The 27,884-nt window shown below is 51.3% G+C and overlaps 5 protein-coding genes across 5 annotated transcripts; 3 read left to right on the top strand and 2 right to left on the bottom strand.

Annotated features, from left to right (window-relative positions):
* Positions 1–1,147: 1,147 nt before the first annotated feature.
* IUM83_19327 (uncharacterized protein) lies at positions 1,148–6,673 on the top strand (the record flags this gene model as incomplete). Its single annotated transcript, XM_067944373.1, has 1 exon — positions 1,148–6,673. The coding sequence occupies one exon, from the start codon at positions 1,148–1,150 to the stop codon at positions 6,671–6,673; it is 5,526 nt and encodes a 1,841-aa protein (XP_067782177.1).
* A 108-nt stretch (positions 6,674–6,781) lies between these two features.
* IUM83_19326 (uncharacterized protein) lies at positions 6,782–7,446 on the bottom strand (the record flags this gene model as incomplete). The annotated part of the gene is made up of 3 exons (XM_067944372.1): positions 6,782–7,027; positions 7,100–7,150; positions 7,264–7,446. 3 exons carry the CDS (start codon positions 7,444–7,446, stop codon positions 6,782–6,784), a joined length of 480 nt encoding a protein of 159 aa, XP_067782175.1.
* A 285-nt stretch (positions 7,447–7,731) lies between these two features.
* IUM83_19325 (Histone arginine demethylase) lies at positions 7,732–9,184 on the top strand (the record flags this gene model as incomplete). The annotated part of the gene is made up of 2 exons (XM_067944371.1): positions 7,732–7,975; positions 8,073–9,184. 2 exons carry the CDS (start codon positions 7,732–7,734, stop codon positions 9,182–9,184), a joined length of 1,356 nt encoding a protein of 451 aa, XP_067782193.1.
* Positions 9,185–9,499: 315 nt separating this feature from the next.
* On the bottom strand, positions 9,500–11,011 carry IUM83_19324 (glycoprotein elicitor-like protein; the record flags this gene model as incomplete). Its single annotated transcript, XM_067944370.1, has 1 exon — positions 9,500–11,011. One exon carries the CDS (start codon positions 11,009–11,011, stop codon positions 9,500–9,502), a length of 1,512 nt encoding a protein of 503 aa, XP_067782194.1.
* A 1,271-nt stretch (positions 11,012–12,282) lies between these two features.
* IUM83_19323 (extracellular cystatin-like protease inhibitor) lies at positions 12,283–12,675 on the top strand (the record flags this gene model as incomplete). The annotated part of the gene is made up of 1 exon (XM_067944369.1): positions 12,283–12,675. The coding sequence occupies one exon, from the start codon at positions 12,283–12,285 to the stop codon at positions 12,673–12,675; it is 393 nt and encodes a 130-aa protein (XP_067782197.1).
* Between the last annotated feature and the right edge of the window lie 15,209 nt (positions 12,676–27,884).

Below are 27,884 nucleotides of genomic sequence, written 5' to 3'. Positions count from 1 at the left end.
TCTCGCGACAGTTGCGCTGTATGAGGTGAGTGAGAGTGCCATCAATGCTGACAGCATTCACCGCCGTATATGGATGCAGTACCGAAACCAAGCTGGTTGCACGAAACAAGACATTGACGACGAATCCGCTTCAACCGACTCGGAACTTCAATATCTCGTGTTTTTGTCCACACGGCCACGAGGACTTCTTCAACGTGGGGAGCGCGACGACTTTGCAGATGCATTGGATCATTTGCGAGCGATATCGGACAAGCAATGGGTGCTTAATGAATGCTTGCATCTTATCTCGAATGATTCGAGTGCTAACATGAAAAAGATTCTTGATCTTGCGTGGAACACTTGGATGAGCATGAATGATGGCAACGAAATTGCTACTGAGCTGTCTCAGGAAAAGGTGGATCTTCAGCGGTACATGTATCGTCTTGAAACATTGCGCTTGGTTCTGTGCGAAGAAGAAGGAGTTTCTACCACGTCGATTGCGGGTGATCAACTTTTTGATGGAGCGGCGTATGTTCGGTTTAGATCCGCACCTGTCTTGACAACGGCAAAACTGTTTGCTCGAGAGGGTCGTGTGGATGCACTTACGCATCTACTTGATCGACATGCGTGGAATTTGATTCCTCATTGGTTTGACGTGCTCGAGTTACTCCCACCTTATGTGCCACCATCCTTGTATCGATCTCTACTTCCAGCTATTGCTACCCAGATCGAGGACGATGGGCAAGTATGCACATTAAGCAAGGCATATGATCTTGCTGGAGAAGCTGGGGACGATATCGAGTTAGCAACTCCAGTTACGCTTTCCCCTGATAATCGGCTTCAGGACCTAACTGATGAAGAACTGGCAGAATTTGAAGAATACACACAAATGACCCGCGATGAGCGCAATTCCGAATATGGCGAATGGTTCTTGAAGAGGATTCTGGAGCTGGATACGCGTTATGGCCAGCTTGCTTTTGCTTACGAGCTTAGCTCTTTTGCCACGAAATGCTTCAGCGGATGGTCTTCACAAGAAGCCAAAAAGCCGTTGGAGGAATTCTTTTTGCACACAGAGCGTTTATACAAGTGTGCGTACCTCCTCCACCTATCAGCCTGCTGCTTGCTTCCGCTGAATGAGTGGACTGCACTCTCCATTCAAGATCAAGCCATGATTGTGGTGGGCAATGATGAAAAGGAGTTTGCCGGAGATGTATCTCCTGTCGTTAATCGCCTAGATACGGTCTTTGTCTCGCAGAGACGGGATCGAATGTATGCTTTGGATGATCTGTTTTCGTGGCTAGCTCAGACGTTTTCTTCCAAGTCCTCCTTGGGAAGTCTGACGCTTGCTGCACAATTAATCCACCGCAGTAATCCGTCGATCTCCTTAGACAATCGGTGGATTCAGAGTGACAAGCGACTGATCGAGACTGCCTTAGACGTCGTGTACTCGGTGGATGCCTCGGACATTGTTGGTGTCAAATCACCTAGTGTGGACGAGGACGTTTATATGCAGCGCCATCTCGCTCTAGTGGAGCAGCTATGGACGATTTTCCAATCGTTGCCGATCCGAAAGGAAAACGACCCACCTGAGATTGCGCAATTGCAGGTGGCTGTGGATGAGATGGAAGACCTAATGGTTACTATGGATGTACTAAGTAAATACGGCGTGGTTTCGTCACCCAGCGGACTGAAGTATCGCATGCTGGCAAGTGGTGATGTTGGACTGGGTGGTGGCACCAGCGTTAGTCCACGTGGTTTGCTTGAGCAAATGTGCGAGTTCGCTTTGCCAGGGGACTATTCCGACGACGAAGAAAATGGTGATGGAAGTCAGTGGATGGAGGTGCTACAAGATGCAGTCAAGTTGAAAGAGCACGCATTTGGCGAGCGATTGAGCCAAGAAATGATTCTGGACGTTATTTTAAAGCATCTACTAGCTCCTGAACGTGCCTACGTTGATGCGGCTCAAAATCTAGTGAACCATTGGATCGCCTCTGACGTGGAGGCGATTGACCACGTGTTAAATGAGTTGATCATGGCGATTCGAACGAAGCTGGACTCAGTGACTGGGTACTCGGAGGATGCAAATTCAAACGCTACTCATGACTCTGCGCTGAGCTGTATTGGAATTGTAAGACAACTGCTGTCGCTTCCAGTGTGGGATGAAGGAGATCGTGCCGAATCTGGTTTAAAACAACAATATGAAGAGGCTTTGACGCTCGAGACAGACACAGCGCACGCTTGCGAACTGTTAGACCTGCTCACGTACGGAGCGGTTAAGCTGTCCCCATCGAAGCTTCGCAGCTCAACAGAAGAACAAGAGGAGTGCAACACCCGACTGGATGCTGTCTGCCAAGTATTTGTGAGTAACCCGAGCAACTACAAGCCGTCTGTTCGCGCTAGGGAGTGGCTAGAACAACACCATATTGGCGAAACCGGCCTCGCGGAGGAAAAAACAACTGCGGATTTATGGAGTGAACCTCTGGCTGCAATAATGCACTTGGCCAAGTTACTACGTGTTGAGTCACAAAAGCTCGAAATCTGGATGAAGGGCGCTTACGCAGCTCTTTATTCCATGGATTACGACGTTGCGTACGACCTGACCATGCAAGTTATCGCCGGAATTCCGGCCGAGACTGATGCACTCGTGGCTAGTCAGAACAATAGCGGCGACAAGTTGACACTTCTGCACTTAGTCTCGTTGATTTTAGACCTTGTGTCTGCTTCGTCGTTCCGGTCATGGGGTAAAAAGCGCAAATTATGCTGCGCATTGTTTAGCGCAGGAAACGTTGCGTCTTCGGATCTTTTTGCGCATCAAGTGACAGATTTGGTGCTGTCATGGCAGGAGAAAATCGAAGCTATTCAGGCCTTGATGGTGGAGCTTGGATTATCCGATAACGATTTGGAGCAGCGACGACTTGCTGGAGGCAAAACAACCAGTAGTGCTGAATCTGTACTTCTGAATGAGTTGAGAGTGGTCGTTGAGTTACTACACGAAGAGAAAAATGACCGTCAGTTCCTGCTACGACTGCTGCAATGTGGATTCCAGCTGGCCCAAGTGATGACCAACAATGACTCAGGATGCAACAACGAAGACAACAAAGAGGTTGTGTCGACATTCTTACAGCAGATGGCGCAGCTGTGCGTGAAGGGGGCGTTGGAGCTGACCACTGTTCCCACGAGTAGCGACTCTGGGGAACGGCAGCAATATTTGGAACTTGGTTGCAGTTATATTATGCTGTGGAGTGACCTCTGCGTGGATGATGAAAGGTTTGAGGTATTTTGCACCGATGATATCCTGTCCCCAAGTTTTATCGAGCAGCCACTGTCGGACTCGCAGTCGCGAAGCGATGCTGTGCAATCGAGTGAAGCTGTGGTTCGGCGCTTGCATCACTTATTCTTGTTCCAGGTGGCTCAGGCGAAGGAGGACATCGATGACAGTGGCAGCGGCACGGAGGCGTTACTGAGTCGCAGAAAGCGTATTGAGGCGTTGTTTTCCTCCTATGATGCTGTACGGAAAACCGCTAGTCCTCTCATCGAGGCCCAGAACGGATCTTTAGATGAGGTGGCAAGTCCAACGCAATCTCGATTGACCATATCGGAACAACGGCGTCAGATCTACGTGAAATTGGCTCAGCGATGCCAAGAGCGACTGATTTCGCAGAAGAAGTCGCAGGAGCTGGAACAAATGAGCACGTTCTTCAACACTGAACTGGATCTGGAGCGTTTCTCGCAAGATGAAAGCTACCGAAACGAAAAGATAATGCTGCTGGCCACGAAGAAAGAACACTTTCAGCTTTCGAGGCAATTTGCTAGCAAGTATGGAATTGATGAGTACGACTGTGTGCTAGCATACATTAAGAACGTGTTGCTATTCCCGCCGGATAGCAGCCAACTTGGTCGTCGAGAGCAACTGGATCAGGCGTTCCGAATCGAGCAGGTCGATGTCCTGGAGGAGGCCTTACAAAAGCCGGCCACTTTCGGAGACTTTTTGCTGGGAAAGGGACCCACAGGAGAGCCCAGCGTGTACGAGAGGATCGAAGGAACAGACCACGTTGGTATCTTACTCGTGTTGCGCATGGTCCTGGAGTCCTCGAAGCGAAGCTACCAAGAGTCTGCTGAGGCTGATTTACCCCACGAGCGATCGCGTTTTCCTTTGTCCAAACCGTCAACAGACCGTATCACTTTACTGTTCATGTGTCTGAAGAAACTTAAGGAAATCGGAGACACACTAGACGATGTGGAAGCTGTTGATCTTAAGCTCATAGGTGCAGCCTCAACAACTACCGAACTGTTGACACCTTTAGCGTCATCGCGCACGGACCCTCAAGCTATGATTGCGAATCGAGAGGTGGCTGTTGAAGCAGTGCGACCTCTTCTCACAGGCAAAACCATCAAGTTTGTTACTAAGATCTTACGCAAGCTGCATCATGTTACCCCTAGTTCCATGGTCATGATTTACATAAACGACCAGCTCAAAGGAATCTGGAGAGAGCATGGAGCTTCCGGCCTATCTGCTGACTTGGCAGTCTACGCGTATGAGTCATGCGTGCCATGTCTTTCGGTACTCTCGAATGAACACTTAACGCTGTTCCACTGCTTGTTCCTGGATGGATCAAGTGGCAAACCAACCCCTGAGTTGGTAGCTCACCTAAATATTGCGGAGGAGTTCTATGGACAATCACTGGATGGCTTGGAACACTTTGGAGCCCTGTTGACACCTCAAAAGCGTGTAGAGATTGTGGCGGATACGCTGGCACTCTTCCAGGCCAAGTACAACTCGTGGCAAAACGCGGGGCCGCGTTCAAATGTATCGTCCGCATCGTCTACTTCTTCTTCATCGTCTGTATCGTGGGATCCTGCCCAGTTCAAGCGAAAAGAGCAGGAGCTGCACTATCTGGAGCGCGAACTGGCCGAGAACGCATGTTATTTGCTTCTGAAGGAGATTGAGCAGAGTGGTTTGACATACGGAACAGATTCGTTGGAGGATTTGGTTTCAAGTTTGAAGACTTGGTTTGCAATGGACTCACTCCAGCAAGCGGCCGATGAGGAAATTCTCCACAATACCGTATTGATGGAGATTTGTCGGCGAGTGGTGTCAGTGGATCTCGCGACTCTCATCATGGAGTTGGCACTGCGTGCCGGCGGAAGCAAGGCCAGTGGCGATGTCGCACTGAATGCAGTCGCGCAAAGCTATCGGGCAACTATCACGAACCTGGTTGACCAATCGTTGGGTGCTGGGGAAGATAGAGCAAAACAACCTGTTCAATGGGTCGAACGTCTAGCGTGGACGTGGGTCACTGGTTCAACTGCTCCCAGTAGTAAGCAAGCAACCGAGCTTGAATTCTACCTGCGTGCTATGTTATGCAACCCGCGTGATGAAAAGGCTCCGTCAAACGAAATATACGAGCGTGTTGTAACGATGCTCTCGCAGTCGCCATCTGCGTTGCTAAAGGAAATCGGCCTCAGTCGCCTTGGAGCAATGCAATCTCCTGCTGACGAAGATGAAGTCAAAAGTATAAGCCTGATCGTGCGTGAGACAGTGCTATCGCAGTGGGAGCAATTGATTGCATTCGGTGAAGAACAGCAAAAGTGGACGGAAGCTGCGGTGCTGAGCCACCTGCTGACAACTTGTGAAGGCAAAAGGAGCCGAGACGCTAGTGCGGCCATGTGGCAGTTCGGCCTTCACGTCAAAGCTGTTTGGTTTGCGCTTCTCACCAAGTATAAGCTTGACGAGAACCCAGACTGGCAACGCATTCTGATAGTCCCAAGCAGCGATATCTCCAATCACTTCGCTGCTGTCTTCGAGGAGATGCTAGCCTTCGTAGAGGTGTGCTCTAGCGATGACAACCCGAAGGCGTTACGGTTTGCTGAGACGGCAACGGTGGCATTGAGCAACTTGCTAGTGCGCCACGATGAATTTCTTGGCGGTTCTGAAGGAGCTGCTCAGGCGGCATGGCAAGATGAGCAAAAGCGTGCGGTGCAAACTCGAGTGCAAACGCAGTTTCAGGTTGGAACCGTGGCTGACAGGCAAACGCTGCCGCCGAACGAGGAAGACGCAACGTGTTGGTCAGCTCTCTTTGCGCGGGGCGTGTGGGGTGCTCGCCTATTGAGCTGGTACACTACTCACGCGTACGCAGAGCTGAGTAGCGAGGAAGACGCCACTGAAGCGGTCATCCTGGTTCACTGGGAAGCCAACAACCTCGACCTGGCGATTCAGCTGCTTCTCATGTGTCCATTCGACGGTCTTCGAGAGAAGTACGCTGAACGCGCTCTGTCAGTCGTACGCCAACTCCCGCAAGGATCTCGCAGTTGGTTTACTTCCGTCGAGCTCGCTCTACTGCGCTTCGACGTCGCGGTTCTCTTACAGCACGGTCTCCACTCCTCCGTGGTGGCTTTCCTACTGCAAAGCACCACAAAAGAAAACGCTCTCTGGACATCCAGCGGCGACTATGTCGTGTGCGCGCTAGTGGCGCAGGGCGAGTTCGCAGCAGCCGGACGTCTGACCTGCGCGCTGCGCCACGCCCACCCGCTGCTTTGGGACGTGGAGAACGCGCGACTGCTGCTGGCCAACCACCTGCGGTCACTCGCTTCGTCACCTGCGCAGCACCAGAGCCAGGAGAGCGTGGAGTTGGCGCGCCTGCAGCACGACGTGTACACCCAGATGTCCAGCCGGTTTGCGAGCCTCCTCCTCTAGACAAAAGGCGGCATGGCATAGCATAGCATAGACACACAGTCTTGTATGTGGGCAACTAACCTTAGACCACTGAATGAAGAGCTCGTTTCCCCATCCTACCGTCGCCCTCTATACGTTGAGCTTGAGCAGCTCCACCACGTGCGGGTTCCGCCAGTCCTGGCTGGGGTCTTCCAGGTGCTCCTCGAAGTCCACGACGTCCTTCTGGACGTCCTGCTTGAGCCCGGCAGTCAGCACTTGGGCAGCATCGTCCGCCACCTTGAGACGGTTGTCCACCTTGGTCCACCCGCGCTTGACGTCCTTGAGTAGGAACTGCAGCCCGGTCTTGCTGGGGTTGCCGAGCTGCTGGCCGTCCAGCTAGAAATAGCCACATACAAACTTCAAGTCAGTCGCCTTAAAATAGCTCCTCGATCTATTAATAGCCCGTACCACCAGCACGCAGGCGCGCGAGCAGTTGGCCTCGACCTTGTCCGCCAGTTTCTCAGCGAAGTGGCTGAGTCCGTTGCCGGAATCAGACGGCGAGTACCCACTTCCGGCGAAATACAGGCCCACGACCTTCAACTTGTGGCGCTGCGCGTGCGCGTCGGCCATACCTCCAGCAGCGGCGCCAGCGGCGCCTCGTGGTGGAACAGCGGCACGGCGTCGGCCACGGAAAAGCCCTGGCCCTGTTCGCGCCCCAGCAGCAGGCCGCACGCAGCGCTGGCCGGCCGCTTGGCCGCGTGCAGCGCCAGCTTGACGTACGTCTGGGTCGCCACGGAGTAGACGCTGTCGGCCATGGAGTTCACTTGAAGAATGTATGGGGGGGGTGAGGGGCGCAGGATGTGTGACGTGGTCGAAAATCCGCTCTCTTAGAGGAATATATTCTTGTATAGGGATCTCACTCGGAACACATTCGCGTCACCGCATCTCGCCGCTTCAGTTTGTGTGGTGGTGGTGTGGCGCATGGCGTCTGAGTCGCCACGCAGACCAGACAGAAATTGCACGCGCCCCGTGCGTGTCTGTGCCGCTGCCACCTGCAGCCAAGAGCTGCTCAGTCCCACTCGCCTCAACCACCGGCAGCCATGGCCATGCAGAGCAAGAGGAAGGTCCGCCGCTCTCCGTCGATCACGTCGTCGTCCTCGGACTCGTCGGACTCTTCGGACTCGTCCTCTTCCTCCTCTTCCTCTTCGTCTTCCAGTTCCGACGAAGAGGACTCGGACGCCTGCACCACTTCCAAGCGGCCGCGTTTCCCTCACGTTCCCGCTCCCGTTTACCCTCCGAAGGTGCAACGCGCCGTCTACAGCGCCAAGAAGAAGCACCGATCAGGTCAGGACACTCACCAACCAATCCACGGCTTGGACTTCTACCCGCTTGCATTTCTGCCAGAGCTAACCGTTGCTGTCACGCTCTTCCCTGCTGCTAGACATCGACCCGGAGGCCTGGAATCGCGAGGGTTTCGCTGGATCCGATGTGTGCGACTTGCCGCTGGACGAGTCCAATCCCATTAAACGCGAACACTGCAGCGAACTGAGCGTCAAGAGGTTCATCGACGAGTACGAGCGTCCGCAGGTGCCGGTGGTGATTGACGGCATCCCAGAGGCCGAAGGATGGGGCGCGCTGAAGCACTGGTCGCTCAAGAAGCTGCGTAAGAATTACAAGCGCGTCATGCTCAAGTGCGGCGAGGATGACAATGGCAAGACGATCCGCATGAAGTTCAAGTACTTTATGACGTACATGAACCACCAGACGGATGACAGTCCGCTGTACATTTTTGATAGCACATTTGACGACCACAAGGACACAAAGCCTCTGCTTGATGACTACAAGGTGCCGAAGTACTTCCCCGAGGACCTGTTTTCGCTGGTTGGAGAGGACCGACGACCGCCGTACCGCTGGTTCCTGGTCGGACCGAAGCGCTCGGGTACCACGCTGCATTTGGACCCGCTTGGCACCAGTGCGTGGAACACGTTGATCGTGGGGCGCAAGCGCTGGGTTCTGTTCCCGCCGCATCTTCCCAAAAATCTCGTGAATGGCAAGAAACACATTCGAGGAGACGAAGACGACGAGGCTGTCAACTACTTCATTGATCTGCTCCCTCGACTGAAGCGCGCTAGTCCGCCGGAGACCTTGCAGTGCATCGAGTTTATGCAGTACCCCGGAGAGACGGTGTATATCCCCGGAGGCTGGTGGCACGCAGTGTTCAACGTGGACGACACTGTGGCTGTCACGCAGAACTACTGCAGCTCGCAGAACTTCCCCGCCGTGTGGCGCAAGACACGAAGCGGTCGCAAACGCATGGCGGTAAAATGGCTGACAAAGCTCGAGCCGCACAACCCGGAACTAGCAGCGTTGGCAACGGAACTCAACCAGAAGGACAAGTATGTCATGTACAGCAAAGAACGCGGCAGCCGGAAGTCGTCGTCGTCCAGTTCGCACAAAAGGAAAAAGAAGAGCAGCGACAGTGAGGATGAACTGCGCGAGTCTTCGAAAGACTACCACAACGGTGGAAAGAAGAAGAAGAAATGCCGCTGTTGAGTCAAATGAGTTGGAGCAGCAAGAAGGAGGCTGCGTAGAGCCAAAAAGAAATGCATAAATAGAGAAGCACGTTGAATTTCCCTCAAACAAACCTGTTCATTGAAAAAGAGAAGACGACAGCATTCAAATGATGCATTATGTGCTGAATTCGTATCAAGTACATCTAACTACTTCGTAATATGTTCACAAAGTTGCAGGCTTGGACGCATTAAAGAGTTTCAATTGACCAACGCATTCAAGTTTTAACAGTAACATACACGCCCACGTCACGCTACAGTACGAATAGATTGCTAACTTAGCAGTGCTAATACCCCTCTAGCAGTTGGTAGCCTTATCCAACAAAGTGCGCACGTTCTGGTAGCTAAGACCCACATCCGTGACGAGGCTAAGATCCGGGCGAGCCTTAGGAAGCCAAAGGAAGTCAGGGTGGTCTGATTTTGATTCGCCCACCCATTCACCGCCGAGGATGTTGTAATCGTTGTCGAGCTCGAGAAGGTACGTGTACTTCTTGCCCGTCATGTACCTGGAAGCACGGCCCGAGGAAACAAGTCCGCCATCTTCAAACGTCTCGATCATCCACGAGACCTTGCTCTCTACATACATAATGCGTTGAGCCGCGCTGTTGAAAGGATACGTCGAGACCCCAAAGTACTGGTTTGCAGCGTCACTGGGCGTCAATTCCGTTTGCGAGAGCACCTTGTAGCTGTAAACGGGCTGGTTCCAGACCTCAGCGCCGGCCGAGACGTCCATTACCACCGAAGTACTGAATCGCCCGATGATGTTAGCTAGCGCGACGTGCATGAAGCCTGGACCCATATCCCGACGCGATGAGTCCGTGTATCTGCCGTATTCGTCGGTCGTGTCCTTCGAGTCAGGCCCGTAAAATCTTGCGCCGGTGAAGACTGTGGCGATGTTCGCTCCATCGTAGATCTCCGATAGCAGGGCCTTGATGTCCATAGGTTGGAACGTCACGCCGTTGTGCGTAACTGCGCAGTTGGGTTCGGGCTCAAGCAGAGCTGCCGGCGCCCAGGCGTGACAAATACCAAACCAGGTCGGAATGCAATAGCCTTCATATTGTCCTTCACGACGGGCGCAGACACTGCCGTCTTTTTGGCCGGCACAGTCCCAGTTGGTGGAACACTTCGGTCGATCAGACATTGACATGACACCAGTAGACTTAGAAACACTAGTCATGAGCGTGTCTGGGTCAACACCGAAGGCACTCGCGTACTTCTCCGTCGCACTGGGCTCGCTGTGAGAAGCCCAACGGTAGTTGATACCATCCAGGTAGATCGCCCAGTAGCTGCTGGGCCACGGCATCGTGTGGTACGCCGCACTTGAAGCCAAGTTGTTTACGTTCAACTCCAAAGGAGAACCGAAGTGTTTCTCGAGCTTTTGGATGTCGCTGGTGGTTTGCTCTAGCCTGCGCTCGCTGGCTGGCGCCATTACCGATCCATTGCCAACGGTGGTTACCACCGTTGATTGTTTGTTTGACTCCTGCTTGGTCGAGGTGCTGGACTTGGATGTAGTAGTTGAAGTTGACCTGCCGTCACTTCCAGTGGACGTGGTGGTGCTCGTGCTCTGGTGCGTCGACGTGCTGCTGTTTGAAGTGATCACAGTGTACTCGTGGACCTCATAGGTGAGTTTCGTCAGGTCGGTGCCGGGGGCAATACCGCCGAAGGCAGGGCTAGTGTGCGACAGCGATGTAGCGCTAGCTACGATTGTCACGGGGTTGTTGGCGAACGGCGTTGCTTCAGCTCCAGGCAGGAGAAAACCAGCCAAAGCTGCAGCGCTGGCGGTGAGGGAGAAGTACCGTGTCGGCCGCATCGTTTCCTGGGCAACTGCGGCGGGGCGTGCGAGTTACAGAATGGCAAACGTGAAGTCCTTGTGTGTTATCGGGTGATTCATGTTGGTCCCGCGACGGAGACGGCCACGGACAGAAGTAGGAAACCCTCTTTTGGTGTTCGACAGATGCTGGGTAGAGCGGGTAGAGATCTACAAGCGTAAAGTGGGCTAGCAAGAAGCAGCATGTATTTAATATATAGTGCCAGCTACAGTATGTGATGACGGACATGCTGCCCCCAGAAAGCACTGCCAGACGCGCGCCTTTGTGGACCAGAACGAAAATATCGTGTGGACACTCGACCTCTGCAGGAGCCGGAGGTTTACCACCGCGACTGGGCAGGTCGTATGCTTAAAAATTGACTGTTCCTCGTACTAGTATCCAGCGACCCGTACGCCTCGCCTCTGCCGAGGGACATCCTAATGAGCGCCCGCAGTCCATCAAAAGCGCCAGCAGGCCGTCCTAAGACAGCTACGCGAGGGGGGAAGACCACCATGCTGCCGTTGGCTGGAAGTCTTCCCTGCAGCTCCGACTCGAAGACTGAAGAATCAGCACCGACGGTAGGCACCACCTTTCGGTGCGTATGACCATGGTTCAACTGGTATTCAGCGACTACAATTCACAGCTGCGCCGGATTTCGATGCAAAGGCGCAGACTCCAGCGCTTCCTCGCCATCCTGTCTGGGTGGATGTTATCCTACCATGTTGCGAGCAGATAAAGCTCGTTTGGGTCTCGCGTGTGTTCGAATTGCTACTGGCCGCTGTCGTTGAAGCCGGTCACGAGCCACTGCTAAGTGAGACTCGCTCTTGTCTACATGTACTGTATCATTTCAACGTTGCTTCGGAACAGCTGTGGACAGCCCTGCCTCTGTCGGTCCACCGTAACGGTCAAAAGCATACATTATGCAAGTCAAAGCTTAGAACCGTTTCGACAGCTGGGAGGTGACCTACTCGTATGCAATCGCTTCAACACCACAACGCAGTCCCCAGCTCGCCTTGCCTTGACTTGACTTGTGTGTGAAGAACCGAAAGCGGGGAGCAGCCGATAGGATCGGCAGACAGAAATGCACACCCGTTTGCTTCCGTGGAGAAGATGGGCAGTCCGCGCTGCGCGCATATCGAGCACACGAAAATTCAGTGCGCGCCGCCGTTCATTCCCGAACTCTCGCGCTCGAGACCAACCCCAGGCTATTCAGCAGCTTGGATATCTACCCACCACCGTCATAGTCACAGGTCTTCCATCTACATAGATCACCATGGCTTTTGTGCGCTCCTCGGTCGCTCTCCTCGCCGGTCTGGCGCTCGCCGCTGTTTCGACGGCACAAGGCGCGACGATTCTCGGCGGCTACACGCAGAAGAACGCCACCAGCGACGACATTGACATTCTAGTCAAGGCGGCGGGCAACGTGAGCACGTACGACGAGAGCGTGACCGCCCGCGTCTGCCTCATCGCCGTCGAAGGTCTCCAGACGCAGACTGTGGCCGGCACTAACTACAAGTTCCAGGTGGCTGGATGCACCGTGCAATCGGACAACGAGCTGGGCGCCTGCAACGACCGCAACTGCGACTACTCCAGCTACAATATCGTCGTGTTCTCTCAGCCCTGGACGAACACGCTCAAGGTGACGTCCATCACGCCCGCGGAGTAAGTAGATCTTAAAAGCAAGGCCACCGTATCACCAAGTATATAAAGTCAATGCCTTCGGGCTGAATTTGGACTAGACAAGCATCGCCAATTCGCGGCAGTAAACTTGTTAATTGTAAGGCTCTGCTCGCTACGGCGAGCAAAGCCTTACAGCGAAGTACCGTCTTAGATTAGTGATTCAGGGGCTGTAGTGGACCCACGATGGGACCTTCCTGGTCGGCGGGAGCCGTCTTCACTGCGCTCGGACTGACGGAGGCCATTTGATTTTTAGGATTGATCCTTTACCTTCTTGATATAGTTCTTTCGAATTTGCTTGAAGACAGACTTCATGGACGCAATCGAAACGCTACTTGTTTACTACGGTGAACACCTGGACGCTATATCCTCGTGATCACGATGCTCCGCGGGAATGGTCCCTCTAATGGCGTTAAAAACGTTAACACGGAAGAATAGCTACCGGGCTGTAGACTTCATTTCCCAATATCCCAACTCCTGACGACAACACACGAGCGCTTCGACTTCACTCTCATGGTCTTCGCGCGTGCCTCCTTTCCCTCGCTCGCTGGCTTGGCACTACTGGTTATCTCGACTTGCCAAGCAGAAACCTCGGGCGACTGGGTGCCGACCAACGTGACTGATGCAAGCATTGAGCTTCTGAATTCGGCGTTACGCACTGCGAGCGCCTACGGTCCCGGTGTCAATAAGTTTATGTGTACACTCGAGATTGTCAGCGTGTACACGAAAGTGTCTAGCTCGAGCAGCAAGGCCGACAGCTCCGATTTGAGCTTTGACTCCGACCCTGAAAACTCAAGTGGAATCAACTACACGTTCACTGCGGGTGCCTGTTCTGTGGATGTAGCCGAAAATGCGGGCCCGTGTCCCGATTCCCTCTCTTGCGAAGTGTACAAATCAAACTTCTTCGTGTTCTCACAGCCCATCACGGAAACGGTGAACATCACATCCATCGAGGCTGTGGTGGATCCTCCCACGAATTTCAACTTTGATTGACTCTACAGCCAACGACATTCCATATCGCTGCTCAAGGAAGAAATCGCACTTGATAATAAATCAGGAAAAATTGCGTTTTTTTTGCAATCGAAGTTTTATGTTATTGTCAGACCAGATAATACTTGAAGGAATGCTAATAGTGTAATACTGTACTACGATTTCCATATTAATTAATACTTAGTACTTTAGCTCACACCTTTTTCAGGGCGTCTACAAATAATACTGCCGGTATGGATTGCATAGTATGGAATCTTAGCAAACTTTACTTTGACTACGGGGATCATACAGAAATTCAGGTGACATCCGCTGCTCATCGTAGAACAACCTTAACAACTCGCCATTCCACGCAGGGGCTGCTGCATAGCGAGTGATCCATGTGCGCATATTGCGGCGTCGTAGCAATTAATAGCCTGTCGGAAACCGCGCTAAACGCATTAGAGGGGATGCCTGTGAAAAAAGTAGTTATGGTAGAGTCAGCAGAAAGACGTTCTTTCTCGTACAGCACCTTCAACACAGTGGCATCGTGAGTACTCTCGAATGACAGGCTGCGGAGAAGGCGTTTTCGTGTTGTAGTATTGTGACGTCTTGCCGCTGATGCAGCCTCGAAACCCTTCTCGAAGGCATCCGATGATACATACCCAGTATCAATCAACATCTGCAAGCTCTCGGGTGCTTTGCTCGGTGGAACAACTACAAAAGCTTTACCGATTAACTCAGGTTCGTTGTACCCGATGCTGATCAGGTATTTGACCGTCTCCATTTTACCAATCCGCGCGATTTCCACAGGCAAGTTCCCACCTTCAATGGCTCGGGTATACCAATCATGACGCCGCTTCACAAGATTCGCCACAGCAACCAGTCAAGGTCGAGCAAGTGTACTTATTTAGGGCAGCGTCTTCGGCGTAAGGAAAATTATGTCCAATTGTCCCGTATTGTCGGGAATCCGTAGTTTTTGCGCTGTCAACATAAGACCAAACGAGAAGCCAGCTTACAATCTTTAGAATTCAACAACCGGATTTCTTAGTAAGCGATCCTGGCCTATTTTCTTCGGAGTATATCAGCTCCCCAGAGAAATATACCAGACCCTCTCAGTTATTTTGACGCGGAAAACGCGCCTCAGCCATCCAGTGAATTTTCGGATTCCCTTTTCACGAGCTCGGATGGATAAAGATATCCTACTCCACTCACTTGTGTATGTGTAACTCCACCTCTTCCACCCCACCACTCGTTCCTCCAACGTTGGGTCACCTCCAAGCAGCGCGCGCGTTGGGCGTGCATCGTAGTAGTACAAACTCAATCGCGGAGATCTCGCGTTAGTAGAATAGCCAATTCTTGAAGATGCCTTGGTCAGACTTTTGCTTGTGAACTGAGTCAATATCATCTCCGCGTTATTAGTAGAAGAAATATACCACGAGCCCTCTCAGTATATTTTAAGGACGCGGATATCATCACGCGCAACTCAGACCATCAGAACATCGAACTAATTTGAATCCAGAAGGTTTCGTAAATAACCTAACAAATTTCACGTAAGTTTGAGCCTCGGCACTCATGGATGACCACCCGGAGGGTGAACGAGGGGTTGTGCCGCGCATCGGTGCACCTAAGACACGAAGAACTGTGGTCACTCACTCCAGTGTGTATCCTGTTGTTGTAACGATGTAGCTCTCGTCGATTCCACCCATCGGTAAAATTTCCGATGCAGACCTTCGAGGAACAATGACCTATGGGACCTGGTGCAGGACTACAACTCTTCCTGGCAAGGCGTTCGATAGTCTCCGATGAGAACGTTCAGGCTTCCTTCGCGATGCAGCTGCCGAAGCGCTTTCAACACAGCGCAGGATCCGCAAGAACGCCATGACCTTGCCTGATGCTGCTCCTTGTAGCTGGGTGACGATTCGTCGAGCACGTATCCATCTTCGATAAAGAGCTAGCTGCTTGGCGTCTGATTTTTTGTGCGCGTTTTGATCTCCTCTACAACCCTTTTGAGCTCAACGGCGTCTGCGCTTCTGGTGATTCTTCTTCTCTCAGTCGCTTCGATCCTTGCTCTCGCTGGAATATATGGCGTTTGCAGATTCTAACGAGTTTACGCGTGCTTCCAGTTGTCGATTCAGCTCGATTAAGAACAAGCCGTTTGATGAGAATGCAGCTTTCGTGACTAGATGATAGCCAGACCAAGTGAGCAACTCCGGATTCCTCGTGGGTACCGCGTGGGACCCGGATAGTTCAGCTCGCAGTGTTCGAAGGCCGCAGTGAGTGGCTTGCACATGGCTGACTTCATGGATCTGATCTTGCGAGTCGAGTCGAGGGGACGGCAGCAGGTTTGCTTTGGTGATACCACTGAGCACCTTCGACTTGGCGGTCCTCCTTCGGTGTACCTTGTTTGTCGGTCATCGAAGATCCACTGCGCTGTCAAGTCCGAGCAAGCGTTTGCATGCGAGCACCTCCTCAATCCGGTTCTTCCACTCCAGGAGACGCGATTAACTTGAGCGTGGATCCCAAGAGGTGATGGTGCCCTGGATGAATTCGACTGAGCTGGTGCACTTGAAGGAGTTTGGTCGTCGCAGCCCTCGAGCATCCAGGAGGGGACAGAGGCAGTCAGCTCAACTGGCGTGGGCCGTTAGCGCTGGAAGATGGCTCAGTATAGCTTCCTTAGTCAGCGTATCATGCATTATTACCGATGGAGAGCTGCTGTTTCGAAGGAAGTTAAAGCATAGCAATGCAGCATCTTGGTAGTCCTCTGCAGCTGTTGAATACAGGTATCCCACCATCTTTGCAAATGCACACCACTCATTGATTACGGGAAACGTACAGCCCATGTTTCAGTCGGAGGTGGTGATGAGCTCGGTTCGGCAAAGATCATGGCTCGAGCGCTGAAGAACGCCTTTAGAATGAGATCGCGTCCACTGCCTTCTCTATACAGATATCTGCGACCCGATACGTCGGAGTTAAGGACTGATACTGAGCATACGAGCTTTATTGGTAGAAACAGAATCAATATCACTACGCAGATCAGTGAGGTCGGAGAGATGATGTTATTCATCCATAGTACCTCACGCCCAAGGTTCGCTGCACAACCGAGAGATCTACGTTAGCCAGCACTACTGTGTTCACCTTGACCAATGGGATTTGTAGCGGATTTGCAGACCATGACACCTACCCTATCAACCAAACATGTTTGGTCACGTTTCAATTCATCGATGCAATGTTTACTTCGTTAACGTGACACTTAGGCGCGATTTTTTTCAATCTTACTTTCTGCAGAAATCAATCTATTCCCTTTGCTGAGGTATGGGCATTAATCATGCTGGGAATCATCGCCTTCACGCAGTTGTTACGTGCCACGGCGAGCACAGCGTTGAAGGTGTTTAGTGGCCAGTCCGAACGTTTGTCCCCCCCACTTAGCATCCGGAAATGATCCTGGCTGGTCGAGTCCGCGTCGGTGATTGCCCGTGTCGATGATTATTCTCCCGAGCCGGTGTTAGTGATTACCCGTAATTATAGACACCTTTTGTCGACTCAATTCCCTAATAATTTCGTTGAGGAGCTGGTTGCTCGAACAGGAACAATCGTTTCATTACACTGTAACCTAGTCGTATGCTTGTCAGAATGACAAAGCCTTCTACCGTGCAAATGGAAGCTCAGCGATTCAGAACAACAAGCCAGCTTACTTTGAATAGCACGGAGTAATATGTGTACCGTAGCTTCCACATTACGGTGAACCTTATCAAGTTGCTGCCAGCCATGCCAAACGACACTTTATCACCGCATCGCCGATGCCATTATTCCCACATGTATCAAACGCTCTTGGTATTAGCCACACAGTGACTTTACAGTCAGCAATCTGAAGACAAACTATACTTAAGGGATGGTGCGTGAGATTATGTCACTACGGGTACCGTCGACTAGACGTAATACGTGCGCATGTAGCTTTAAACCACACCATAACCGTCCGAGATAGATCGACCCAAAAATCAAAGCAACTCATTCCTGAACCCCGCGCCCGACCACATCCAGCTTTTTAGATGCAGCTGTCAATCGAATCGGCCATCGCTGCAGTTATCGCGCTCATCATTTGCATGGCACAAGCGCTGCCCTCGCACCGTTCGAGAGATACAATGGAGCCAGCAGATGTACACTCGTTCCAGACCTCGATGTTGGACAACGTCCCACCGTTACAGCTCCGTGTCACCCTTGGGGGTAACGGGCTGTCCATTCACGGGCAAGACGCGTTTATCATTTTTGCGAGACCAGTCGTAGACTAGTATTCGCTACGACGGCTTTACAACCATCAGTCAAGGTGATACGCTGCGTACATACATGATCGTGGACGGCGCGGGATACGTGGTGACTACTTCGGAAAACCCCACCATTTCCCGAACAGTGGAATGTCTGTCGTCAGTCTCTCCATTCGATCTCATTTTGCCTGCTCTCAATAACGCCAGCGTGAGTGATATCAAGCACAGTTCTCAGCGGTGGGTCCATCCAGTGTCCAAGTGGATCTCTCCTCCAGACTTCTTTTGGCGGAGTGGACTTTTCGCTATGTACGGCAGGTAAATCCGGTGTTAATGTTCTAGGCACATCACGCTCGAGTGCTCAAGTGATCGACATGATTGTGGCAATTGAATATCAGTCGAGTCCGCTCGCTAGCATTTCGGCACCACATTTGAGCGATGGGGATACCTTGTGCGCTCCGCAGATGGTGCCAACATCGGTGATACCGACTGCGTTAGCGTTGCTGACGGGAGATGCCATTCTGCCAGTGGATTGATGGCAACCATCAAAATGCGGAGGTGGAGGAAAAAGAATGCCAGTGCAAGGCTGCACCACCTTCTGAATAACCCAAACGTACAGACACAAGACCCTCCTCTGCTGGCCAGGACACGATTGGAAAGATCGTTGAGTTTCTTTCATGAGCTTCGGGCAAGTTGATGTAGCATTGTTTGTTGTACTTCTCAAGGACCTAACAAGAGAATAGAAAACGGAACACATTCACTTGAAAGTCGGGCTGTAGTGTAGAGTAAAAAACGTTGCATTTTAGACCTATGCTACTATGTTTCAAGCAGAGGTCGCAAACAGAGGTTCACGGGTCACCCTACCCGTCCAACTGGTGTGCTGATCTGGTATCGGGCACCCGCACCCGTCCGGCAGATCCCTCCGTGAATTTCGGGTACCCGTACCCAGGCCTAGGAAAATACAGTAAAAAACGGAACTGCGGTAAACGAACAGCAGTAGTACGAATTGCAATAACACACCAGACCCATAATCAATGACTGGGACAATATCAGTGTATTCCATCTGCATCATGGCATAGTCAAGCATCAGACCAAACTGGACACTCATCTCCTGGTCGACGGCTGCTCCCACATTCATCGCCACCGTCGGCATGCATTGCTTTAAGGCTTTGGATGAAACGGGCGGCCACTTGACTTGCTCTTCGAGCGCGTGGTCGCGTCGTCGACCTTGGTGATCGGCAAATTGCGCTCGACGACCCACCGCAACCACTGGAAGCGGTGGTTCGTCTCCTGTGACACAAAATCGAAGCTCTGGAGCGTGCCGCCGCTGCGTACGTCTCCTCATATTGAGGGTGATTGGTGATGATATGCGACGTCAAGTTGGAGTAGCCGCTGCCGATCTGCTGCTTCCTCGCGGTGCCACAATCCTTGCACGCGTAGCTGCCCGAGCCGAGGTCGTCGTAGAAGAACGGGAAGATTTCCTTGCTGTCTACCATCTTGGGAATTCATAAGTGTCTAGGACCGAGCTCACTGAGCAGCAGAAGCTCAGTGAAATGGATGATCGCAAGCAGTGCAAGCTCACCACAAGTGAAGTGCTATATTAACATATTGTATTACCTGTTATTGGAACTATGCTGTATTGTACTGGTTTAAACGATTGACCGTAATAAATAATTGACCTGTTACAAATGTAATGAATACTGCGCGGATATTATTTTTTCTGAGGCCCGTACCCGTAGTTTCAATAATAAATAATTAAACATTTATATTTAACCATCACATTCTAACCAGAAACGACTGGAATGCTTGACAACCATATTCGGATCTATGCCTGTCCTGTACCTACCGGGTCACCGTACCCACCCGCAATTTCAATCGGGTACCCGTACCCGTCCGTAATGCTTTCGGGCGGGCCGGGTCGGGCGGGTACCCTACTTTCGGGCACCCGTTGCGAGCACTGGTTTCAAGCATCCGACGGTCATATTTTTTATGCGTACGTCTCATCGAAATGTTGATTAGAAGCATCAATCACTCTCTGAAGGTGAAACAATGGTTTTCTAATTCGATGCGATTACTTCATCTTGCTGCCCTTCCTAGGGAAAACTATTAAATTGTTTATTGTCCATAGCATTCCAACTAGTCCTAGGGAAAACTATTAAATTGTTTATTGTCCATAGCATGTATTATAATAGTTGCATTATAATACACTCGTTATGTCCTCACTAGTAGTTCGTGTTTAAGTTTGCAAAAGGTTTGCGACGCTAGCAGAACTGCACTCTGAAGGATACTTACAGTCCGTCCGACAAGCGGCAACAATCACTTATCCGACAAATTCGTAGGAAAATAACACTGCGGTGAAGGAAAGGATTTTATTGGTCAAAATTAATCTAGACGTTACCTCTGGTGTTAATATTGAAGAAGTCCGAACTTGCTATTGCAGCGCCTCCCTCACGAGCCGAAGGATAGTAGTAACTGACAACTTTTCTTTTTCTCTTCGAAGGTGCAAGTTGTAGATAGTCCTTTCCTACCGAAAATTTTCCGATGCCTGCTCTTAGACATACTCGGTGGAATAGCCAATCGAGCCGACACGACCGCTGCTTGAATGGACCGCATGATGACAGTCCAGTCACAGAAAATTTTGTGCAGTGCATTGCCAGGTAGATCATGCGCTCGAATAGTTTTAAATGGAGAAAATAGATTTTGTGGGAATCGCCGAACCACCACAGTTTCATGCTTCAAATGGACCAGTTTTCGGAAATTCGAAAGGCTTCGGAAGTCGACGAAATTTTTCGTCGTAGTAGTGCACTGTGCGGCAGTTGTTTGTATCCCCATCCCTAAAGACTGCTGGCGCTGGAGGGTGCGCCATCCCTGCAAATGCAAGTAGTATATCAATGGTCGATTTGAGCTGCGCCTTGGTATTATTTCCAGCTGCAATTCCCTTTTCCTCAATTAAGTTGCTGATTCCTTCCAAACGTACTAGAGGCAGGTTTGTCAACAGTGTGTTGCACTGCATGTAGCTGCTTGTACAGTTCTACGTGTGGCGGAATTCCCGTTGCATACATCCACGAAGACGTGTCCATCACTAGTTTAGAACGTAGTTGAATTAATTAATCATCATGTCAAAACAGGTACGTTGAAAGCAGCGGGTGAGAAGCTAGCAATGGCTCTCTGAGGTAGTTAGCATGGAAGCCGAGGAATTATACGCACCGTTTTAGAATATCTTGAAGCGTGCTAGTGGTGTGAAGTGCGATGAACATTTTAGCTATGCAGTTACGCAGACTAGAATCTTGGTTGGGGAGGAAGTACTGAAAAGTCCGTACGACTAAGCGGGAGCCCACCAACCAAACGCACAAGGTACTGATCTCCACTTGATTCGTACCGAATATTCACCACCTAAAGACCAGCCAGCTCGTAGTCCACCGGTCGTCCCGCTGCATGCAATATGGCGACACCTTTCCGAATGGAGTGCGTTCGATAGCGATTCATGCCCGGACTCTCTGCGACGATCTTTCCCAACACTACTCTAAAACGTGGCTTCTGTTGGGACCCAGGAAAAAGTGGTCCAGGCTGCTACGTGGGGCGACATGCCAATTATATGACCAGGGCTGTGATCCAACAGGTTGGAGGGTTGAACGGGTTCGCATAGATGTGCCGTGGGTCTTTAGGCCCGCTTCCGTCCTGATGTGTCTTGGACTTATGCATGATGCAACTTTCACTATCATCATGCGCGCTTAAGTACTCGGTGCAAATGGTCTGGACTGAACCAGTACGGCACATGAGATTCCATTGAGTAGTGAGGAAAATGCACAAATCTACCGTCCTGGCGCTCAATAGTCGCCTTGCACAACGTCTAGTAGGGTGAGAACGGTAATGGGCCTTTGCCAGACTCATACGGGGCTCCTGACTGATTCTTTGATGACTGTAGCCGTTTCAACCCCGAGAAAAAGTTGGCATGCACTTCTCGTAGGAAGGAGGAAGAGGGGTCTGCTTCCGACGGTAAAGATCTTTGGAAGCACTTCGGTAGACGCTCAACGTGCTAACACCGACTATCTTCCGCTTCCTCACTAGAAACGCTTCAAACGATTGCGAGGTGAAGCGGCTGAGTTTGATCTGGTCGCTTCTGTCGAAAATAATTGGCGTGCTTAACTGATTGTGGTGCTGATAATCCAGCGCGATATAGTTCGCAGACTTCCTGTGTACGCTTGCTGGATTCTCGTTGAATAGCATGCGTTGCGTACATCTGGGGCAGTAATGGCTCTACGTGCGTTGGTGGCAATCGCCTCATCAACAGTTAGGATGCCGCTGTGTCATCCTCAGCGACCACCAAAATGCAGTCTGCCGCAGTCTCCTTAGCTCCTGCAGCAACGTGTGAGTGCTGTCCATGCCCGACGTGCACTTCGTCCCTTTGCTACAGGGCCTCGGGTTGTCCGTCGTTCGAGACCCATCACCATCATCATCGAGCACGGGGTATAATTCGTGGGCTTCGAGCTCGCAGTGGCGATGACATTGATGTTATTAGCAATAGTCAAGGCGGGAACTACGACAGACGAAGTGGCAGCTGTGGTGATGTTGGGGGAGCATGTACTGGTCGTTGAGTGGCAGGTGACTGCTGCAGACACTGCGGCGTCCTTTGAGGCCGTTGCCACGGTCTGGAAGCGCTTAGGAGTGTTGCTGAAGTGAGTGGTGACTGATGAGTCGGTAGAGAGGCCGTTCGGCATGCTGCGAGTGCGGGTTGTGCGAGAGGTGCGCGAAGTTGGCTTGACGTTTTTCATGCCGGTGATGTTTGCGTTTATGCAAGTCACTGTCGACTATTTCCCGTTGGGTTTTTCTCCGACGAAACACACGCCACTCAATGACTAAATAGCAGCAACACATACTTCAAATCATTCCCCTACTCCTCCTTTACGATGTCAGCAAAAACATCGCCCAAAATTCCCACGCTCCAATACAAAGACGTACATAGCTACGAAACAACGACAATAAGCTGTGATTCAGCTGCGAAGAAATCCGTTCTTCACCGTACTCCTGAACTGTATTGATGAAGTATCTTTGCTGCTATAGTCGACATGCATTCCACGTTTTTCCCTCGCAGTTCATTGCAACTCTCCACGACAGACGCTTGTCCTGGATTGGTTGGTGATGGCGAGATGGCCACCCAGTGAAGCGTTTCAAACTGTGTAGTCCACCCACTCGAAGAACCCAGACAGCTTTCCCCACGATAACGAATCGGTTCTCTTCTGCGGCAGGTACTTTGTCAGTACTACTCACTGCGTCAATACACATTCTCCCACTTTCGTATCCCCAATATAGAAAAATGTGAGCCAGCGTAACCTGTGAAGCATACAATTTCAAATAGTGGCGCGTTGACAATCCAATAATTACACCAAGTCTAATCCTAGATGCTTATCAACGACGTTGTTTGCGAAAGCGTATCTCACTCGCGTTACGGTGGAGAGCTTGATCCTATTGGCCAAAAGTGCTGTAAATATCGCTTGCTACCCTCCTCGCTCTTCCCCACACAATCATATTCATCAGGCACCCAGCAAGACAGGTACGTCGCCATGACCACCCGCCCAACCCAGTTCACCCCTTGTAGCATTTCAATAGATATGCCAGCACGTGGTCACCTTGATGGAGACGAAGTCCGTAGCGTCTGTACAGCACCGGACACGAAAAAAGCCTACACAAGCTACACCAATGGCATCACTACATGGATCAAAGCGACGCAGCAATCTCCATACATTTTGTTCTGTGCTGACGGAAGTCTCAATCTTGATGTGTTTTTCCCTGGACATGCTGGGGCTTTTCAATTGCATAAAATGAATGAGAGCAAGACCAAGGTAACTACGCTTAGTGTGCGCTGCTTTCATCATTCGTTTTTCGCTATCATGACATTTTGAATCGACTTAATGCGATGATTAGTACGGGTAGCCGCTCGTGGATGCGTGCCACAGGCATTCCCCCGGACGTCGAACTTTTTCAGCAGCACCAAGAGACTCGCAGATCACTGAAATAGCTTCCAGACGTACTGATCGATGGGTTCGCTACACTACTTGAAGAAAAGTGTGTGGGCCAGCACAATATCACGAGCGAAAACATAAGCTCCACGATTCGCGACCTCCTGTAGGAGGCTGGGCTGTGGCGTGCACACGATGGAATCCAGCAAATGACAGCGCAATCTGACCCATGCAACATCGTGTACCATTAGAAATCCGATGGGCGCTCCACAGGATGCCCGAAGCACTCATCTTTCCACAGCTAGATTCGCTAAGCGTGTGGCGCATTTGGTGACTCGGTCATCCTGCCGTGGGGTATCCTCCATTCAGAGCACTGCAGCCGTCTGATTTTACCAATCCAACCGCAAAGTGTTTTCCGAATGGACAGTACTAGTACGCCACATTGTGGCTGGTGTCGAGGCAAGCACAGGACAATCAATGCAAAGACCGTCTTCTCAGCAGGCTGCAGATGATTTATACCACGGTGGTATGGCCAACATCCCGTTAAAACAGCCTGGTCACGCCGAGAAACAGCGCCCGGATCGCGCCGTCACCACTCTGCGGCGAATCAGGCAAGCCATCCAGGAAGCCAACCCAGAGGCCCGACGTGTTCCATTTCGCACCAGAAACCGTGCTAGGGCAAATAAGTAGAAGCTAGTCTGCAAGTTAACGCTGTCAACAACACGCAAAGCACCCATGTTAGCCACAATAAAGCACAGATCGTCGCAGCTTACCTTCCGCCTGCTCGCTAGCGTGCAATTTCTATTCTGAGTATTAGCCAATAGGATCTCACGTCGTTTTTGTATCTTGTCTGTGTTACCCGATCTCGACACAAGTCAATATTTTGCGGTTTTTGTCTCGCACTGACAGAGTAAAAATCATTTGGCTAGATGTATTACGTTTCGCTCGCATCTGCAGTACACCTCAAGTCGGCACCCAAAACGTGGTGAGAACTCATCAACACCGTCGTGTAACTCATCCGGCTAAGACTTGCCAGTCGGTAAAGCTCTGTGTCTTTCCTTCGAATTGGTTGCTCCCATAACCTGAACCAGACCTTCGAAATCGTGCAAGACATGGGTGTGACTGAGATCGTCTCGATTCAGTTCTAGCTCATGTAGTCGCGTATCTCGTGATGTTTCTTGTAAAACTAAACCAGAATAGGATCCCAGGAAGCGCTGGAAAGACAGAATCAGCTTGAAGATATAGTTCCTACATGCAGTCTGCTACCTTCTCCAATGCTTTTAAGAAATTGTCCTCGCGAGTCGTATCCAAAACGTGACTAGATTTCGCTCCCCCAGGAATACAAATTATTTCCCCTGAAAGTACAACAAAACAATATCGTACATGTCGACATAGCGATTGAGATTAATCGCAGAACTATACATCAGCAATGCCAATTCTCGTCGCGAGCTTTCGAATGCTGACAGCTCATTGAGTCGGCTTGGCATGCCATCCGTCAGCTTTTGGTTTGTGCGCTCGGAGCATTGGCGTTCCTTGGGCGCGGTTTCAGCGATCCTACACCCCTTTTCCCATTTCTCCTCGGTCGAAGACGTAACTTTCTCAACGTGCTGTTGGCGTAGCGGAGCCGGCTTTTCGTCAAGGCCCTGGGCTTCCGGCCGCAGCAATACACGCTCCGTTCTCTTACGGCGCCGCACGTCTGTTGCGTACGTGTAACCGAGTGCACACCCCGTTGTAGACGATTACGTTCATGGTTACTTCTAGTCTAGATAGATGACGCTTTGTTTGCTTTCGAAACGACTGGCTGCGAAAGCGCAGCAACGGCGAGGCCAAACCTAGACTAAGTAAAACAAACAAGTACACTTTTCTATATGCTTGGAGACGCCGACAATGGGGATGGTGGTGAGAAGAAAGCTGAAAAGATTGACTTGAACAACGTGAAGACGACTCCATTTTCTGGGTTAGTCCCTCCGGGGAGTTACGTCTCTGGCGATTGTGACTGGTGGGAGCGGTTCGCTGACCAGCTGGAAGACGTTCAAGTCCTGGTTGGGCAGCACTGGTCGTCGAGTGTCAAACAATCGGCACTGTCGATCTCCCTCACCGGATCCGCACGCCGTTGGCTTCAAACGTCTCGGTTGGAGCACCCACTCGTTTCATTTGAAGGAATAGGAGATTCATTCGTTGCAAAGTTTTTCCCCAATTTGACCGATCTAGAAGTCCCGGCCAGGATTTACGTGGGGGGCAAGCACGCAACGGAAACCTATCAGGAGTATGACTGATGCAAATGACTGATGGACTGACCGGTGGCGCCGCTAACACGGCTAACGTTCAACATGCCCTCGAGACGTTTCGTCGCCTGGTATGGCCACAGCGGAAGGACATCGTTCAAGCCCATGTGCGTGGAAAGCGCGGCACGCCTGGTAGCATACTAAATGATGCAGTCATGTTTTTGTGCGAGCTAGCGCAGTCTGACAAGCTGCGGACGGATCGCGCGGAAAGCGCGCTGAGGCTAAACCCAAACCTGCCGACGTCAGCGTCATGCCTACAGGATCAAAGTCCAAGTTATACACCCCGGAAGCACACTCGGTCATCGTTGAGCAAAAAAGGAAGCCAACAAAGATGCCATACGGAGGCAGCATCTTGTGCTACATCTGCTCTGAGGAGGGCCACACTGCAAAGTACCACCCTTAGCATTTGGCTAAAACGCCAGACGAGGCTGAACGCTGGAAATGTGGCATCGCAGCCTAGGCCACGTCAACTACGATACACTGAGGAAGATGGTCAGTAGTGGAGTTGTTAGCGGTCTGCATATTGCGTCAGGCGCAAAGCCGTCGATGTGTACGGTGTGTGCGCTCGCCAAGGCCACAGGCAGTCAGTTCCGACCACTCGAACTAGCTCCGATGAAGTGGCCGACGGAGTCTGTAACATCGACCTGGCAGGCCCAATTTCAGCATCGGTGAGTGGATACAGATACTTCATTGTGGCGGTATGGCAAGACTTCGTTCAGACGTGCGCACTGAAGCGCAAGAACGAGGCACCTACATTGGTGAAGCGTTTTCTGAACATGATCGAAAGACAAGCTGATGTTTCCGCTACGTCCATCAAAGTGTACGCACGGACGGCGGAACGGAGTTCCTCAACAAGGATTTCAGGAAGCTGGCCCAAAATCAAGGTATCTTGATGCAGCACACAACATCGTACACGTCATTTAAAAAAAAACGGTTTCGCGGAGAGGAGCATACGGACGGTGACAGAAACTGCGGCTGCCGTGTTAGTGGACTCGGGTTTGCCCCACAAACTGTGGGAGTATGCGTTGTAGCACGCAACATACATACCAAACAGAATTCCTCGCCGCCAAGCAAGCGTCACTCAATATGAACGTATATTCGGACAGCGTCTCGATGTGATCCGTCTACCGATCAAGCAGTCGTGGCTCGTGTGCCGAATCAAATTCACTGCAAGTCAAAGCGCTTTGTCGACACTCGAGGCCAGCTAGGCGCGTTCATCTGATGTGCTGAAGAGATTAAGATTTTCTATGTCTACACCAGAGGCCCAACCCGCTCAATACTTACGTCGGGAGACGTCTCCGTGATAGATCGCATGCTGTTTGAAGTAGATCCCAGTGCAGAGGATGATGACGAGATTACTGGCAATGACAATGAGGAAGAGGAGGACGACAAGCAGAGTTCGCAGGATAAACGCAAAGGCGCCTTTCCGTCTGAGCTTGCCGCGTTTCGACGCTCGCAACGGATAGCTCGTCGAACTGTGATTCACGCTGAAGCGTTCTTAGTGCTCCGTGAAGTGATTAAAGATCCATTAAACCTCGCAGAAGACCAGCGCTCACCACAGTGGTCGCAATGGAAGCAGGCCATAGGCGATGAAGTGAACGCACTATTTGCAAACGAAACGTTCGAGTGGGTAGATCCTCCTGATGGCGTATGTGTTCTTGATCACCGGACTATGATCTAAGACCAACACAAAGTGATCCATGTTTGTACTGCGCCTGCGTAGCTAACTCA

Source organism: Phytophthora cinnamomi (assembly GCF_018691715.1).
Source record: "Phytophthora cinnamomi strain GKB4 chromosome Unknown Contig109, whole genome shotgun sequence".
Lineage (NCBI taxonomy): Eukaryota > Oomycota > Peronosporomycetes > Peronosporales > Peronosporaceae > Phytophthora > Phytophthora cinnamomi.
This window is presented reverse-complemented; position numbering and strand designations above follow the sequence as displayed.